The 16,594-nt window shown below is 35.6% G+C and overlaps 1 protein-coding gene across 6 annotated transcripts in view; it reads right to left on the bottom strand.

Annotated features, from left to right (window-relative positions):
- Nucleotides 1–15,819, bottom strand: part of DCDC2 (doublecortin domain containing 2) — a 95,569-nt gene extending 79,750 nt beyond the window's left edge. For 5 of the 6 annotated variants that reach the window (XM_072411613.1, XM_072411619.1, XM_072411615.1 and 2 more), the window contains exons 1-3: nucleotides 15,761–15,819; nucleotides 14,947–15,274; nucleotides 4,019–4,070 (exon numbers count right to left, since the gene is read on the bottom strand). In XM_072411613.1, the coding sequence (XP_072267714.1) occupies nucleotides 4,019–4,070; nucleotides 14,947–15,251 (357 nt within the window). In that variant the 5' untranslated portion in view covers nucleotides 15,252–15,274; nucleotides 15,761–15,819. Of the gene's footprint in view, nucleotides 1–4,018; nucleotides 4,071–14,946; nucleotides 15,275–15,542; nucleotides 15,565–15,760 lie in introns of those variants that run through there. The other variant, XM_072411614.1, reaches the window with a different exon arrangement.
- Nucleotides 15,820–16,594: the final 775 nt, after the last annotated feature.

Genomic DNA, 16,594 nt, shown 5'->3' with positions numbered 1-16,594 from the left:
TAGGGTAGAAAGCATCAATATTTCTTCCAACGTGTTATTAAATAACATATGTTATTGGTTTCATAGGTAAACTAAAGTAATATGGAGAATATGAATCTTTATATTTGGTGTGTTATATATGTGTGTATACATAGTATAAAACTCCTCTATAATAGATAATATACTGTTAGCCCATTTTCCTAAAGGATATCTACATATGGCAGCTCATTGATCATGAATGAACATGCAAATGGAATGCTTACAGAATTAACCATGTGTTTAATCAGCACAGGCCATAAAGCATACATACACAAACTCTACTAAATGTATTGGAGTTGGAATCTATGCTCCTGCAGTTCAAGTAGGTCAGTTAATCTGTGGCATGTCCTAATAATAAAAGTTTAGGGGGTCACTAACCACTGTTAGCATATAATGTGTATAAAAATCTAGGAAAAAATATTCAATCAAATAGGCACTGCTATCTTAAAAGAGACCTTTAAAAGGAATTTGTAAAAGGCTTCAGCTAAGCAAATGCTTAGCAAATCAAGCTATCATACAATACTTCGTAAGTTTTTTTTTGGAAGGTTCCACTGTTAAATACTTTTACATAGGTTGATAGGAGCAATACATAAACAGGTTTTGAAATGCTATTTAGTTTGGTGCATGTGTATTTATTTACTTTATTTACTTATTTACTTAAACACCAAAAATCGATGTTCAGACTACTAGATAGGTACAGGAATAGTTAATTTTATATGCACAGATAAAAGTATTGTAATGAGCAAACTATCCCTATATTTTATTGAATAATTGGATTTATTTTATCATGTTATATACTCAGATATTCGGTATATTAGTTTCATGACATACTATCATGTGAAGGCAGAGTGTTACAGAGAAGGCTGACAATATAAACCTAGGCTTCTCTACATAATAATGGAGGGCCTTTTGCTTGGGGAGAGTGTACAGCGTAGTATAGTGATTGTTGCCACTTCTCTGTTCCCAGTAGACCTATTTGCCTTGAACAACATCCATAAAGGTTTATTTACACAGCTACCTCTGGGGATACAATTTCATATTGTTGTACCAAAAACAATTGTGTTTGTTCACCAACTATGCCAGGTTTATCCCAAATGGTCAAGTTGTAACTAGTGTCTATGGAGAAGACACAACAGGTCTAAATGGTATTTATCTCTTCAAATAACTCTACACAAAATATTAAATAACAAGAGACCACATTAGCCTTGACCATAAGCCAGGTATCTTTCATGGCAAACGAACAATAAAAATTCTAAAACAAAGTTGTAGAATTAAAGTAGAATTGTGAGCCAAAGAACATGAGCTTCCACTGGCAAAAGGACAAATTTGTTTGAACAATCAGGTACTAGTTGTTACATTTAGGCATTTATCTGCTTGCACTTCCAGATCTGGCATAGAAGGAAAGTAATATTGTATCATACTGTCCTTCACCCACTGTGGAATAATACAAGAGCTGTATGTATGGCAAATAAAAGTTCAGCCTACATGGCAGCATGACATTTTTATTTGAGATATTATTCTGTTCCTAAACTCTGCATATGTAAACTTTTGTTCTTGCATGCATTTGTGTTAAGTTGCATTCATTTCAGAATGACAAGGGCTCGCATAGCAGTACACATTGGGTGTAAATCCTAAAAAGCAAGGACTCACAATGATACTTTGTCAAGACCACTTATGTCTTTAGTTTATCAGTCTATATCAAGGAAAGAAGAATACTATTCTGAATTTGGGTGAAAACCTAATCCACTATCAATGTAGACAATACATCCAATATGATTATATGGCAGGCTGCTTAGTAGATGACCATGAAAAGTACAGTAGGGCCATGTGCCACATATACCATAAGAGGGCTTTAGAACTCAACTGGAAGCAAAGAAAATATAGGATTGACTATCAGAACACTGCACCCGCATAAACATATAAATGGATGACCAAACAAAATATGAATTCACATATCTAAAAAGGGGAAATATTTGCAAAATTAGCTAATCTCTATTAACTCTATAGTGCATAGATCTCCAGTGTTAAAAAAACAGTTGCATGCCAGAAGCAAAAACACATATATGAGATAAAGGAAACCAACCATTCTTTATAGTTTGGTAGAGTGTATTTAGTTGTATTATGTGAATATTAGACTGTCACGTTTATATCCACAGGTCAATATATGTTAGATCGGCTTTCATTGCTTAGTAGTAATAAGTAATGTCTGTCCATTTGCTTGATAAGCTGAAAAAAGGAGATTTAATCAATCATTTTCTAGCTTTTCAAGTGTTACCTCTACATATAGTACAGTAAATATCATGTCACAACTGATCCATAGCTTATCATTGGGAAACCATTTTCACCCTTTAAGGAAAAAATTATATATATATATATATATATATATATATATATATATATAAATTAGATTAGATAAACTACATAATATTAAAAAACTTCCTGCTCGCAAATGTATTATTTAATTGTTATTGTTAAAAGGTGCACCCGTCATGAGCGAAAATAGAGGCTGCAATGGCTGATATTAGACAGAACATTCTAGTTTGTCTCTAACTTGGCACAGATTTAGAACATATCACAAATACAACTCAGAATTCCTTACTGCTTTATGTGTTTTGGATAAGTGACTCAAAACGTATTGAATCAGGAGATGAGTCCTTAAGTGTTCAGGTAGGAAAAAAGGATAAATTTACCTCGATTTTAGATTAGCAATGTAGTGGAACTTTTAACTCCCAATGAGAAAACTACCAGTGCCAAGCTCCCAAACTAAAACCCAAGGTATTACAATTCATCAGAGTGAAGTCATTAAAATGCTGTAGTGCTTGGGAAATTTTGGGACAGAAAATAGACATTGAATTCCTCAATATCACACTTTTTGGGAGTGGTATAGTCACCATGAAATGAGCAGCCTTCTACTGTGACAATAGTTCTATGTAGTAAACAAAACATTTGTCCTGGTATCCACAGAATGCTGTAACTATACCCTAAAGACATAAACAATACAAGGATTGTATTACTTTTCTGCAGTGTGTATGTGTGTGTTTCTCGGTTACAAAGTAGATTTTAAAGAGTAAAGCAAGGACATAAGAATTGTTAGGGTACTACATAGAATTTGTTATTATAGCAGGAAAAAAATTGCTTTCCAATAAGTAGGTAAATACTGAAGTGGTATTTCTACAATAGATTTATAAATACAGCTCATTCGTCCAACAAAGCACTTTCAGACTTAATTGCAATGCAAAGAGCAGTTATGGTAGGGTTAACTCTTAATAAGCAGAACTCTAAAATAAGCAGAACTCATAACTCTAAAATAAGCAGAAAATTTGAGAAGATTTCAAAAACATTGGGTTTCATGTTTTGTTTTGTCGAATAAGTAAACATGCATTTGGTTAAAATTTTTCAATTTATTTAATTTCACTACAAGTTCAAACTACAATTTCTGTGCTTTTTTTCTAGTTATAACAAAACAAACCCATATTTGAATTTAGAAGACTTCAAGGTACATTGGCTGCAATCACTGTACTTTGCAGTCATCTGATTGCACATTGTTGATGCTCTTTGCAGTTTGTTATTAATCAAGTAGTGCACAAGGAATGGGTCCTAAATTGAACCATGCATGAAAAAAGGATCCATCTATTAATCCCCCCCCCCCCCCAAAAAAAAAACTGCTAGTGGAGAATATATAAAAAAAAGCTGCTATGCCTCATCCCTGTAAAAGACAGTTGTTAGAAACCATTGAGAATGTGTCCCTACAATATGCTGGCGTACATTCTCATGGGATATCAAGGACTTATCTTTCCCAAGTGACATCAGTAAAAAAGAAGGCATAAGTCTGCAACCACCACCTGCCCTTTCCCATATGTTTAACATGAGTTCCTTAGTTCATTTCCCATACTACACTTCCTACAGTAGTATTTCTATTGTTGGTTTATTACAAAGTGTAATTATAGGTTGACATTATCCAAAATTAGATAAATGTTACAAGCACAAAAAATATGTATACCTGACTCAGGGGGTCTACTGTCCTTTTCTTGTTCTCACCGATGTGTATGTAGCTGAAAAGAGAAAAAGAAAACATATTAAATTAAGTTGTGTTGACCAGTCCAAAACCAATGATAGGCAGTAAAACACAGTAAAAGAAAAAAATAGTGCAGTAGTGAAGTGCACAGGTTATAGATCCTAAACAGAATTTCATAAATTTACCTGCAATATTTACTCCCTATAAATTACACCTCTACATACTATGCACCCACTTTACTAATACATACATACAGCATTTCTCATGGTTTTATATACCTGTGTTCACCTCAAACATTCCATATAGTGCAGGTTCTTAGGTTATTCATATTTCTTTGTGTTTCTTTAAATTTGACAGTTACTGCTCTAGAAAGTCATCCCCATATTAGCAGATTATTCTCAGCAATGAGTGAGTAAACAAAAATACAGACAATTAGCCTAGTGGCTACACCGTTTGCCCTAAAGCATTTTGTCTGTGGTTATAATTAAGGTGTGTTTTTCTTTAGGACTTTTTTTTAGGATACTGTTGCAATGACAAATGTAATAACATAATGAGGACTAATGGTACTACATACTTCTAAGAATACTAGCTGTCTGCCTGTTTCTGGCTACAATACATTCTAAGTCACCTACCAGGAACAATCATAAAAAGTGGGAGTGAAGTCCAAATTGTCTATTGTATACATTTTTAAGGTCAGTGATTCAGAAAGTAAAGGGGATAGAACTTGTGATTTCAGTGCCCTTGTTGTGAACTTTAATTTCTCCACAATGCCTATAGCTACAGAAGTAATTGAGTGCTTCTTCTTTACTGCTAGTTCAGAATCTTGTAATAGTTCTGGGTGCATAGTCTAGGTTCACTATAATAAAAACAGCTACTATAAGATTTGTTATAACACATAAAATAGGTATTCTGGAGTAACATGATAACATTGGAGACATGTCCTTTCTACTTTTTAATAGAATTTGTTTCAGTTGCTCAAGTAATTATTTTATACTCTTCATTACTTCAGTCACCTTCTTTACAGTAGATATTGGGGACTTTTCTTCAGCCGGTCTACTACTACTACTACTATCTCCATCTCTTCAATCACAATTCCATAATTGAGTCCTAATCTGGGCAAAGGCTACATACACACATTCAATAATTGTTGTTGGAAAGGATCTTTCACGATCCTTTCCAACATCAAAAGACTGAATGAGCGTTGTACATACAGCGCTATTCAACTCTGTAGGGGGGGGGGGGAGTAACAGAGTGGCATTCCGCTGCGCTTACTCCCCTTCAACTGTATTAGGATCGTATGTGGATCCACCAGGACAGATCCATAAACAACGTCAGACGAGTGCTGTACACACTCACAATTGGAATCTCATCTCTCATACTAGTCCTGAGGCCAGGATCGGACAAGAATCCTCTAACATGTGTGTACGTAGCCTTATGCCATTTTCATATTTGCAGTGGAAACTCAGATTTTTTTTTTTAATAAATAAATAAGGCTTGTAAAAATTCAAGAAAAAAATAAAAATACTTGCACAGCTTTAAGCATTCCAGTCTAAGGGGGTTGCAAGGGCGCTGCATGTAGAGTCCAAAAAAAACACATTGAAGTGCTGAAACTTCCAATCAGCCTATTTGGTATAATGTTAACCTTTTTAAAGGCAGTTGTCTAAACCCAGCCTTACACATACTTGGTTAAAGAAGTGTGTGTAAAGGAATTATATACATATAAATCGTAACAGAGCCTAAGACCATCCTGGTAATGGGGAATGATGGTCCTAGAATATCTGGTTAGAACCAACCCAATGATTTTCTGAAGCTGCAAGGCTTGGTGAACTGAAGCCATGCTTGGAAAAACTCAAGGTGTGGGATCCTGTAGGAATGCGGCACAGCGTTAGAGTAATTGTGTCATTGGAATCACAAACATGATCTAAAGCCACCATGTAAAACAGGAGCGTGTATACTTACCTTTCCAATGGGCTGTGTATTAAAACTCTAATGCGTTACTAACCCCTGGTCACAGTAGATATCCAACACTTTAGGGTATGTTCAGTACTTACTCCATCCTGCCCACACACCTTGGTACCACATCGCACAGCATGGGACAACTAAAGGGTAAGTACGCATTCTTTTCTCTTACCGGGTGGCTTTCCATTAAGCTTCTCATTGTAATGACAGGGTCACTTTAAATGTATTTATTTAGGTAAAATGTTGATTGTTAAAGTACTGGGTGACTGGGTTTACAACATGAACAACAAAGAGCTATTATGATGCTTGATCCCAGTGAAAAAAATAATAATAACCACCCCAGTGTGTTTGATTTTTACACTTATTTTCTACAAAAGCTAAGCATTCTGTTGGACATGTATACGTCAATATTTATACTTGCAGCTATGTTTATTTTTCTAACTTTTCAACCAAAGTGAATAATTAGTTCCCTGGTAGCTATTATTCTTGTTATGATTTTCAGACATTGCCTCATAATGTTTCTCCCTCCCATGTTTATTTAAGTCATTGTTGTGATTTTTGTAAAGCAGCCAACCATTTAGAAAACTGGTAACTGATATCATCTAAAAATAACACAGGTCAACAAAAAATTAGTTTTGATAATCATCAGAAATTACGGCAAACTTTTCCAAATCAGTTTTTCAAGCAGATTTCAGATCGGTTTTCAGTTTTTCCCTAACAAGTACAGTTCCTGAGTTCCAAATATAGTTAAAGTGGTACGTGCATGTATTTTGTAGTACAACGTAAGCACCATTGACGTGAATGTTAATACATCTTCAGTGTGAAGATAAGGCACACTGTGGTATTGATCTACTGAGCGGTGTCAGTCAGGTGCCATTGTTTCTTCAGAAATGCTTACAGTATGATTTTCTTGTGTACTCTTTGTCTGGATTGTCACGGTACAGCATCCAGCAGTAGTCAGCCATCATAGTTTAATCCCAGAAACCTTGGCTGACAAGATAAGAAAGCTGATTTAGAGCAACAAGTTTAGAAAATTGTTGGTGTAAAAGAGGTTTTGACTATATCTGCCTAGTTTGGAGTAAATGTTATGCTGATTTTTACTTTATATCCAACAAGCCTAAACACCACCAATGACTGCTTCCAACCACTAAAGCTACAATATGGCTGCAGAAACAGGGACAGTTTATCCATGGGCAAGAATAACTTAGTTTGGTACTATTGTATACAATATCTTGATTACTCATGACACTTTAGATGCTATAATGATACAAATATTCAGCTGGAATGTAAATGTTTTTTATTTTAAAAAAAGTTCCTATTCAATACAGTAAACAGTAAACTGCCCAACATTGGTCTACACAGCACTGGCAATTGAGATTATTCCAGTACATTGTGCAATGGGCATAAATAAATATAAAAAAAAACTGGAGAATTTCTCTATTCTAAACAAAACTACCTAAGGCTTTGTACTTCTGCAACATTTCAGAACTGAAAAGTGGCAACAGTTGTAGAAATTTCAGCAGTTACCAAACTGTGTTTATCCTTACTTCTTCAGTAATTTTTTTTTTTTGGATATGTGGTGCATGGGTACACTTCCTATAGCTTGAGCCACCAATCAGCAGACTAAGCACAGTAACACAGAAGAGGGGTATGACCAACCTTAAGTAAATAATGACTTTTAGAAAGTTTGTATTTGCATAGATTTTCAGGGGCTCTGTTGGTGTACTAGTGTACGCTGGTAGCAAGAAGACAAGAGGCACCCAATGGTGCTTGCTGTACGGTTAGGGTTTTCCTATTTCATACCTACCTAGAAAAAATGCAGCCAGGATGAAGTTGATGTGAACTAAAGCAAAATTTTCTCTTTGGTTTGAGTAATACAAATGAGGAAACTTCTCTAAAAAGAAGTGATGGAAAATGCTGCTTGTTAAACACATTGCAAAGTGAAGTATCACTGTACAAAAGGATTTTCTCTTAGTTTAGTAACTGTAGTGCAAATTCACTTTGCAAAGAACACCCAATCTTGTGAAAGGAAATTAAGCTATATGAACATTCCATTGGCAGGTAATAATTCCCCTTGTAAAGTAAACAGCCTATATATCCTTTCAAAAATCACTCCATTGTATTGAAAGGTTATCTACATTTAATAGAGTGTAAACAAAGTGACATGTTGATAAATGAATCAAACAAAATTAAAGCCACCCTGCGAAAATGAAGGGTAATACTTACCTTTCCAGCTGATTGTATGTGAAATATTTGCTGTAATAAAGAGCACAGGAACTATGTGAAAGTATAAGATGGCATGCCCTCCACATCACTATAGTATAAAGTGCTGACGTAGGGGTTGGCAAAAAGAATCCCAATGCCCAGCAAGAGCATTCCATGCATTACACCCGGAGATGTTAGAAAGTAGTGGTATTCTTCATAGGAGTAAATATTCTCCTCCCCACCAGGTCGGTCGCTATATTAAAAAATTCCAAATAAAACTTTCTTTTTGGTTTTGGAGAGGAGAGGGGTAGAATCCGAAATCAGTGTGTTATTGCTAATAAGGGAATAGTTGGGCCTAGTTACATGACTTTCTGAACTAATAGTTAACACAGTTGGAAAAGACAAAAAAGTCTTTAAGGTTAAACTTTGAACTATTGCAATATTTAACTGGAAGCAACATTTGCTATATATTTTACAGGTTCTTTTCTATTTTATTAGCACTAACTGATATGCAGTGAATGTGGTTTATCCCAGGTGACTATGTACAGCAATGACTCAATATCCTGCCAAACAATTACTAAGATAAAAGAACAATCCACATACTTTGGGTACTTTTTTTACCTAGATTTCCTTGGAGACAGAGGAATATTAAAATTAAATATTTTTAATTATTTTGGATATAGAGGCAAAAGACTAAAACCTCTTTAAGGGTAGTACTGCTGTCTTCGTCCATATTGTGCATATTATTCTTGGTTACTACAAGGAAAGTAAATTACATCCTCCCAATAAGGACGGAAATAAAAAACAACCATTTCATCAGTCTTTACAAGGAATTACCTTTTCTTATAGGGCAAATGCAACTTTATTTTAAAAATCAATATTGTTACAAGTCTAGCAAAAGTGTTAGATCAACAATTACTATACCTTTTATACATGAATTCAGATTTTGTCATAGCATACATGGCACCATCTTAGCCTCTCTGCAACTGGAACCATGGAGCCCTACACATGACCAGCTATGACACCAGCCAATTGAAGGTTTGATTGTGAACACATTTAGTGGATTTACCAAAATGGCAGCCATTTACATCACAGACTGACCATCCAGGTTCCTGGAAGAACAAAGAAAGCATATCTGTGTTCTATAATCCTCACCAATGCAAAGTTTCCCCTTTCCCACCTACAAGAGCATCAAATTTGAAAAGACACTTGCAGCGTTTTCATTCTAAAGTGTTAGAAGTTGTGAATTTAGAAAGATATCAATGAAAATATTCCATGTACTTCTAGGATAAAAAATGTTCAGAAATCTACTGGAGACCAAACACAACTAAGAAGATTCTTTATATCTGACAAAGTTACCATAACAACGACACCAGAAAAAAAAAAAAACACACATTATTAGAATGGTAGTAATGAATAGTATACCACTATCCTTCTTTTCACAGCCAGCCGTTTTAGGCCTAAAGGGAGAAATGGCCAAAAAAAACTTGGTGTATCTCTGGAAAGAGAAAGTATAAAGAAAACTTATAATTGAAGAGGCCAAATGTAAAAACGAAGAACTACGAAAAGGCCTGAAGGGACATTTTGTCTTCAAAAAAATAGATGCGTGCCCATGTCACAGAGTTAATTATTTTGCTAAAAATATTAGATTTGTTGATAAAAATAATAAACCAATAACGCGAACCTTGGGAGTAAAGGACACCAGGCACATCAGACAAGTGACTATCTTCAGAAGTTAGTGGAGGATGTTCAAGAAGATTTTGAAATTAAAAGGAACAGATCTATGTATTGTGACAGATAAAGCTTCTGATATGTTGAGCACAATTGAGAAAATTAAGAAAGTAGATGAAAGTGAGAGACAGATAATAAAGGAAGACAGTTCTGCAAGTATTGGAGAAAGTGAAAGCGAAGGGAATAGTGACATTTTGGATAACATTGTTGAAGAAACATTTAAGCGTACTACTATTTAACATATGCGTTGTGCTGTTCTTACTCTGCAACTTGCAAATTGAAAGATCGTCATGCAGCTACTCTAATTGGCAAATTGAGGCAAGTAACTGTTGCAGCCAGGGCCCTCAAAACAGATGCCATTTTGAAAAGACGTGCAGGAAAAGGAGCCATTTTGGATGAAACAACATGCTAGTGAAGCACTAATTTGATGGTAAAGCATTTGCTTGAATTAAAAGACTTTCTTGAAGAAATGGACAATGAAAATGTTTAATTAACTGAAAGCCAGTAGACACAAGTTAAAGCAATGAAAAATCTACTTTCTAACCCCTTTACTGGGACCAAGAGTTTGCAATCTGAAGATTTAACACCTGCTAAATTCTTGTGGAAATGGAAGAGCTTGATATATTGCCTGAACATAAATGGAGGGTTAATAGCTGATGGCATTGTATCTTCAATGAAGAAAAGAGAAAATCTCTTACTGGATTATCAAATCTTGTTAGCTGCTATTTATGCTGATCCAACGAGACAAATTTGTTGAGCGTTGAGCAGACCGATACTGCAAAAAAAGGCTCTCTATGATGTAGCACTTCGCATGAATGAACCTACGGGCACTGGTAATTCAGGATCATTCTTTTTAAATGAAGAATTAGACTTTGATTCCTACTTGGACAAAATTAAACTTTCAACAGTAAAGCGACATTGCATATGCGTGAAAGATAAATGACCAGAAAATGTGCAAATATAGAGATTCCAGCAGTAGTTTTTTAAAGAATTAAAAGAAGAAGAAAAGTATGACTGCTCATCGAAACTGACTGTAGAAGAAACCATCCTTGTTTATGCCGAGATTATTAGTGATGTGGCAAGAACCGTAACAGCAATGCCACCCACCCAAGTCAGTGTTAAAAGACTATTTTCATCTCTAAAAATAATCAAGTCAGATTTAAAAGCTTCAATGAAAGAGGATCTGGCAGAAGCAATTCTGTTTCTTAGAACAACACTACATTGAGTTAGTTCTGGATTGCATTTAACAGCTATTGTACTCCACAACTATATTCCAAGTTTAATATATACATTATTTAGAGTTTTCCAGCTTTTGTTTTTGTTCATGTAGTTAAGCTTTGTTTTTCTTTTAAAACTACCCAAGAATGTGGTTCATATTTTTAACTGGTAAAGTTCCTGTTTCTGATTTTTATGCATGCTATGCTACTAATTTATAGCCACTTGATAAAAACAATAAATAAAACCTTAATGTTTGTTTATTTTTTGTCTTTTGTTTGAACTGGCCAATACAGTAGAGCGTCAGCTTCCCAGCCAGTAGTTCTGTGGTTAAATGGCGTGTAAATTGCCTTCCTTCAATCAACGTGGAAAATACATTAGCATATTACAGGGTTTCTCATTTTATCTTCACACTTTTGCATTCAAACTTTACACTTTTGCAACCAAACTTCACAAAAAAATTTAGACCCCCTAATTATTTCTAAATCAATAAATGTATTATAAAATTTAACACAATATTTTTACCATAAAAGTTTTTCTCAAGAAACATTAAATTAAATAAATTATTTATTAATCAATAATGCTTTCTCCTCTTAGGTATTTAGGCAAAAAGATAATCATTTTTGTATAATAATTTGAGCAATCCTGCTTGCTTATTGTTAAAAACACACTATTCATGCTTTCTAATAAAGCACCCAAATTAATTAGCCTATTTCTTCTTACTACTTCTTTCCATTTAGAGAACATGTTCTCAACAGGATTAAAAAAATGGAGAGTATAATGGTAAAAATAAAAGTTGGTGTCCCTTACTTTCAACCAAGCTCTTTACCTGGCTAGTTTTATGAAAAGGAACATTATCCATAATTAGGATGCCATGCTGAACACCCTTTTCACATGATTAAATGCTCATGCTTGTGACTTAAAGTGGAGGGTCCCATTTATATTCCTCACACAACAAATTTATTATTTTCTGGAACGCACTTCAGCCACAACATGCACTGCCCAATAGGAGATTTTCCCCTTTTGGATCTCATTGAGATGTTAAAAGAAAGTAGATGTTTTTTCCATCTTCCTTAGCAATGAGATCTAGTATTTTTTTGTTAGCATAGCTAAGCCATTCCTGAAGAGAGTAGGAATCATTGTGCCTTGCACGACATAAAGAAGGTATTTTTAATGACCATTGGAATTTATCAATGCATCTATCTATTGTTAAAATAGATAAATTATTTTCAAATTTGGCAAATAATTGATCCTTCTTTTCCCTGAGGCTTATTCCACAGTCTTCGAACATTAACTTGCATAACTCCTCCTTATGGGCTTCATCCAACTTTGATCCAACATCTCCTCTTGGTAATTTTCCACTCTACCGGAGGATTCATAGCTCTTAATAATTTTGGTTATTGTTGTACGATTACAACCCAAGACCATTGCTATCTGGGAGGCATCACTTCCATTCAGATAATTGTCTACCACTCTTTGACATTCTGCATTACTTAATTCTCTGGTCATAAGGGTAAGTTTTACTACATTGGTTGATTTTAGCAGAATGCTCCTTAAATTGCAACACACATGACTGGCTGCTTATACCTCTCTTAATCTAATCATTTCTGTACATCGACTGCTGATACCAGCTTTAATCCAAGTATTGCATATTGTATGTATTGTAAATGTCAACTCTTATACCACTTACTTTTTTAACCCTTACTGTTTTATTCTGACTTTCTTCAGTGCCCTTTAGCCCAAACTGCTAACAATGCATATCTATCTGCTCCAGGCCCTCTTTTGCATCACTTGTATCCACCAAAGTCCAATTTACAGACAAAACTAGGCAATCAGTCGTTCTGCCTGAACACAGAAACCATTCACTATCAGTGTTCAGGTACTGGCATCCAAAGAGGTAAATATTAAACTGCTTTTCTTAGCTTCTTAGCAATTTTGGTTGAAGGGCAGCATGGGGGGTACAATAGGTTAGAATTAGTATTACACAATAAGTTTGCTTGTTTTAATCTTGAATTGATTAAAAGAAGTAAAACACACATACATGCAAACACAAAACTCCACAAAAAGTGGATAAAAAATATATGTTAAGTTTAGCCAAGACAACAAAATACACATACAGAATGTGAATATACATGCTACTTTCAGCATGCCTGAAGAGTGATGGACATGGGTAATACGGAAAACCATTAATGGGTAACCAAGTAACCAAGTCCTTGTTCGTATTATTTAAAAAAAAAAGCCTTCCCATGTGTTTCTGACTGAAGTACAACTTGTAAAGAGAGGAAACATTTGATTTTTTTTGTTTAGAACGATGATGTGGTGGAGCTAACAGGTATGAATAATTTGAATAATTTGATTCAGCATAACTATTTTGTTTCATAAATTTGGTAGTGTTACACCACAAGGCCAGAAGCATCCAACTTTTTTTCTGAAACCCACAAACATTCCCCATTCAAACAGAGACTGACTTCTTGACACATTTAATAACTGCACAGTATGTATACAGTGGTACAAATGATCAAACCACAAAATCTTAGGTCACCAAAGGCAGTAGGAAAGTTAATAAGCATTCAACTTCACTGACAATGTCATCCTAATCCTGTTTTTAACTCCAATAACTAAAAAAATGACTAACACTTTTTATATAATTTGTAGAAATCAAAACTTTTAGAGGCTATTTGGCTGCAGTGCAACAACCAAGAGTTCATAATAAATGTAGTGTAAGAAATGTAAACCAAACCAAAAAGTAAATACTAATTAAGAATAAAAAATAATAAATTGGCTTTTAAACAGAACAGGATGGAAAGATAGTGGGTGTAACTCTTCAAGCCAGTTGGGAATTAACAGCAAATCACTTTTTTTCTTGTCCTATAGTGTTACATAGGAAACAAATTGCACTGCCTGTATACATTGCTATATAATACATGATAGTTTTCACTGTATTGCAATACCTACATTTACAATAATTATAATTTGCTTTTTAATGATCTAACCCATTACTGGCAGAATTTACAAACACACATCGGTAATTGAGAATATCAGCCAGCATTGTCCACCTGCGACCTTAATCAACTACTAAACACAAACCAATTAAAACAGCCACACAAAATGTGATTTAATCAGATCTATGAAATTATTATTCATCGGCTTCAAACAAGGGTCCGTCTGACCAGATACAATCTTATTGGGATGATAAAGTAGGCTCCTTGTCTGTATACCTTGTTGATCTGACCTATTGTGTGTTACTTCCCCCACCTCCTAGATTGTAAGCTCTTCCGGACAGGGTTCTCTCCTACTCCTGTGTCACTGTCATTTGCAACTCTTATTTAACGTACAGCGCTGCGTAATAAGTTGGCGCTATATAAATCCTGTTTATTAATAATAATAATAATATTCTGACAAACTGAAATCAGACTATGGACTTGTCAGTATCTCTATATAGTAAAAAACAATCAATGTTAACTATGATTTTTTCTAGTACATTTTTGGAATGCCATAATAAACCAGAGGTGGCTTCTATTTAAGCAGATAAGGCTACAAAAATCTCCTTCTTTTCTATTTTTTTCATATGCAGAATTAAGTCATTTGTACTGCATCACTGTGCGCCCATTAATATACAACCAGAGCTGAGCAAACTTAATGAATTAACTCTGATGAAAACAACAATACATTTAGAAATCAGGAGCAGGGTAGGTTCGCCTTTACCTACATGTGACATATAACAATCAAATATTGAATTGTTGGCCATTTTACATACAAGGTCATACATTTACAAATAAAAGATATAAAATATTTACACTTACTCCAACTTTTTAAAACTTTCCTTTCCTCCGGCCACATAGCATTCCCCTGGCTGTAGGTCATCCAAAGACGTAACCCTGTGTCCATATCTTGGAGTGTAAATGTTCCTTACTGCTCCAAAGGGGGCTTGCACTCCACCTGTGACATCCTTAAGGAAGACCTCAAACGTGCCAACCCTCTTCTCGTGGATCAGCAGCCGACGTCCACGAAAAAAGGGGTCTCCGTTTCTATAAATGTGTACTGCTTTGACAGCAGGTTGTTGGGCGAGGGGGGCTAAGGATCGCCCTGCACCTGGAGCGGGCTGCATACTTCACACGCTGACTGCTTCACCTGGAAAAGAAGAAGTCCTCAATCAGTGACATGAATAAATGGCTCCTTCCAGACAACCTTCATGGTATGATCAGCTACCTAGTGTCGGTGTGTGACTCCTGGTATCTATTGTGTTATATACAATTGTTGCACCTGAAGATCTGTATCTAGGCTTACTAAAAAATACAAAGCGAGCATGTTAGTAGTGTATTGGATGAATGCTCATCTATGGATTGTGATATCTATGTGTGTCTAATGAAAGGTTTGTGATTGTATGCAGCCCACACACCTCTCTGTGCTGTTGTCACTGCTGAGCTCTGAGCAATGCTGCAAGGACCAGTGACACCTGCTGCTGCTCTGCCCTCCCTCCTTCCCTCCTGACCACACCTGCTGGCTGTGTGCACACTGACACCTTATATGAATATATATATGAATAATGCAGGAACCCTTCATCTTACCCCCTCATCACCCTGCTGCACAATTCCATATCCAGATCATAACACATACCTTCCCCTTCCTACAGATCTCTATGATCACTTGGCCCACAACAGCATTTTTGTTTTCTGAAGCTTCATCTGGTATCCATAGTAACTTGCTTGACACTGATCACATGTTCGGCATCTTGACACACCCCTTCTTGCCATGTGCCCAAGCAGCCTTTTGCTATTGTCACATTGCTGTGCTTTGATCCCAGGATTACCAGTAATCTGAAAAACATCAGTATTTAAAGATGGTTGTGTAAAGAAACAATATTGTAAAAAAATAACTTAAAAACAAAATATGAAATAAAAGAAAAACACTCCTATAATTTTTGTGCAATAGTAAATGTTTATAAAGGTCAGCATGCAGGACAGATATGCAGTGTTCTGTGTATTACAAATGAGGATAAGCAGGGTGATTCCAGTGGTATTGATATTGCCACACGGGTCCTGATTTCACTCATTCCCACTACGGCAATGTGCACATTTCCGAACAAAAATGTAAAATGCGTTAATGCAACACACAGCACATGCATTGGTGCGTTGGGTTGCTTACCAACTGCAACCCAAACATCAGCAATGCACTGCTACCGTGTTTCCCCGATTATAAGGCATCCCCATCAAATAAGCCACCCCCGATTTTTGCTAAAATAATTAACATAAGGCACTCACCCGCGAATAGGACATCCTCCGATACCTGATACAGTCTGTGTCTCCTCGATGCTGGCTGCAGTGCAGAGCGAAACTGAAAGTAACAAGCCGGCACACGCGCCCCCACGATTCTGCACCAGGAAGCAAGCTGCTGATCCCTGCCCTAACAGAGTTACCCAGCCGTACAGTAGAAAAAAAGGTAAGTCAGTGA

Source organism: Pyxicephalus adspersus, chromosome 5, assembly GCF_032062135.1.
Source record: "Pyxicephalus adspersus chromosome 5, UCB_Pads_2.0, whole genome shotgun sequence".
Taxonomy (NCBI): domain Eukaryota; kingdom Metazoa; phylum Chordata; class Amphibia; order Anura; family Pyxicephalidae; genus Pyxicephalus; species Pyxicephalus adspersus.
This window is presented reverse-complemented; position numbering and strand designations above follow the sequence as displayed.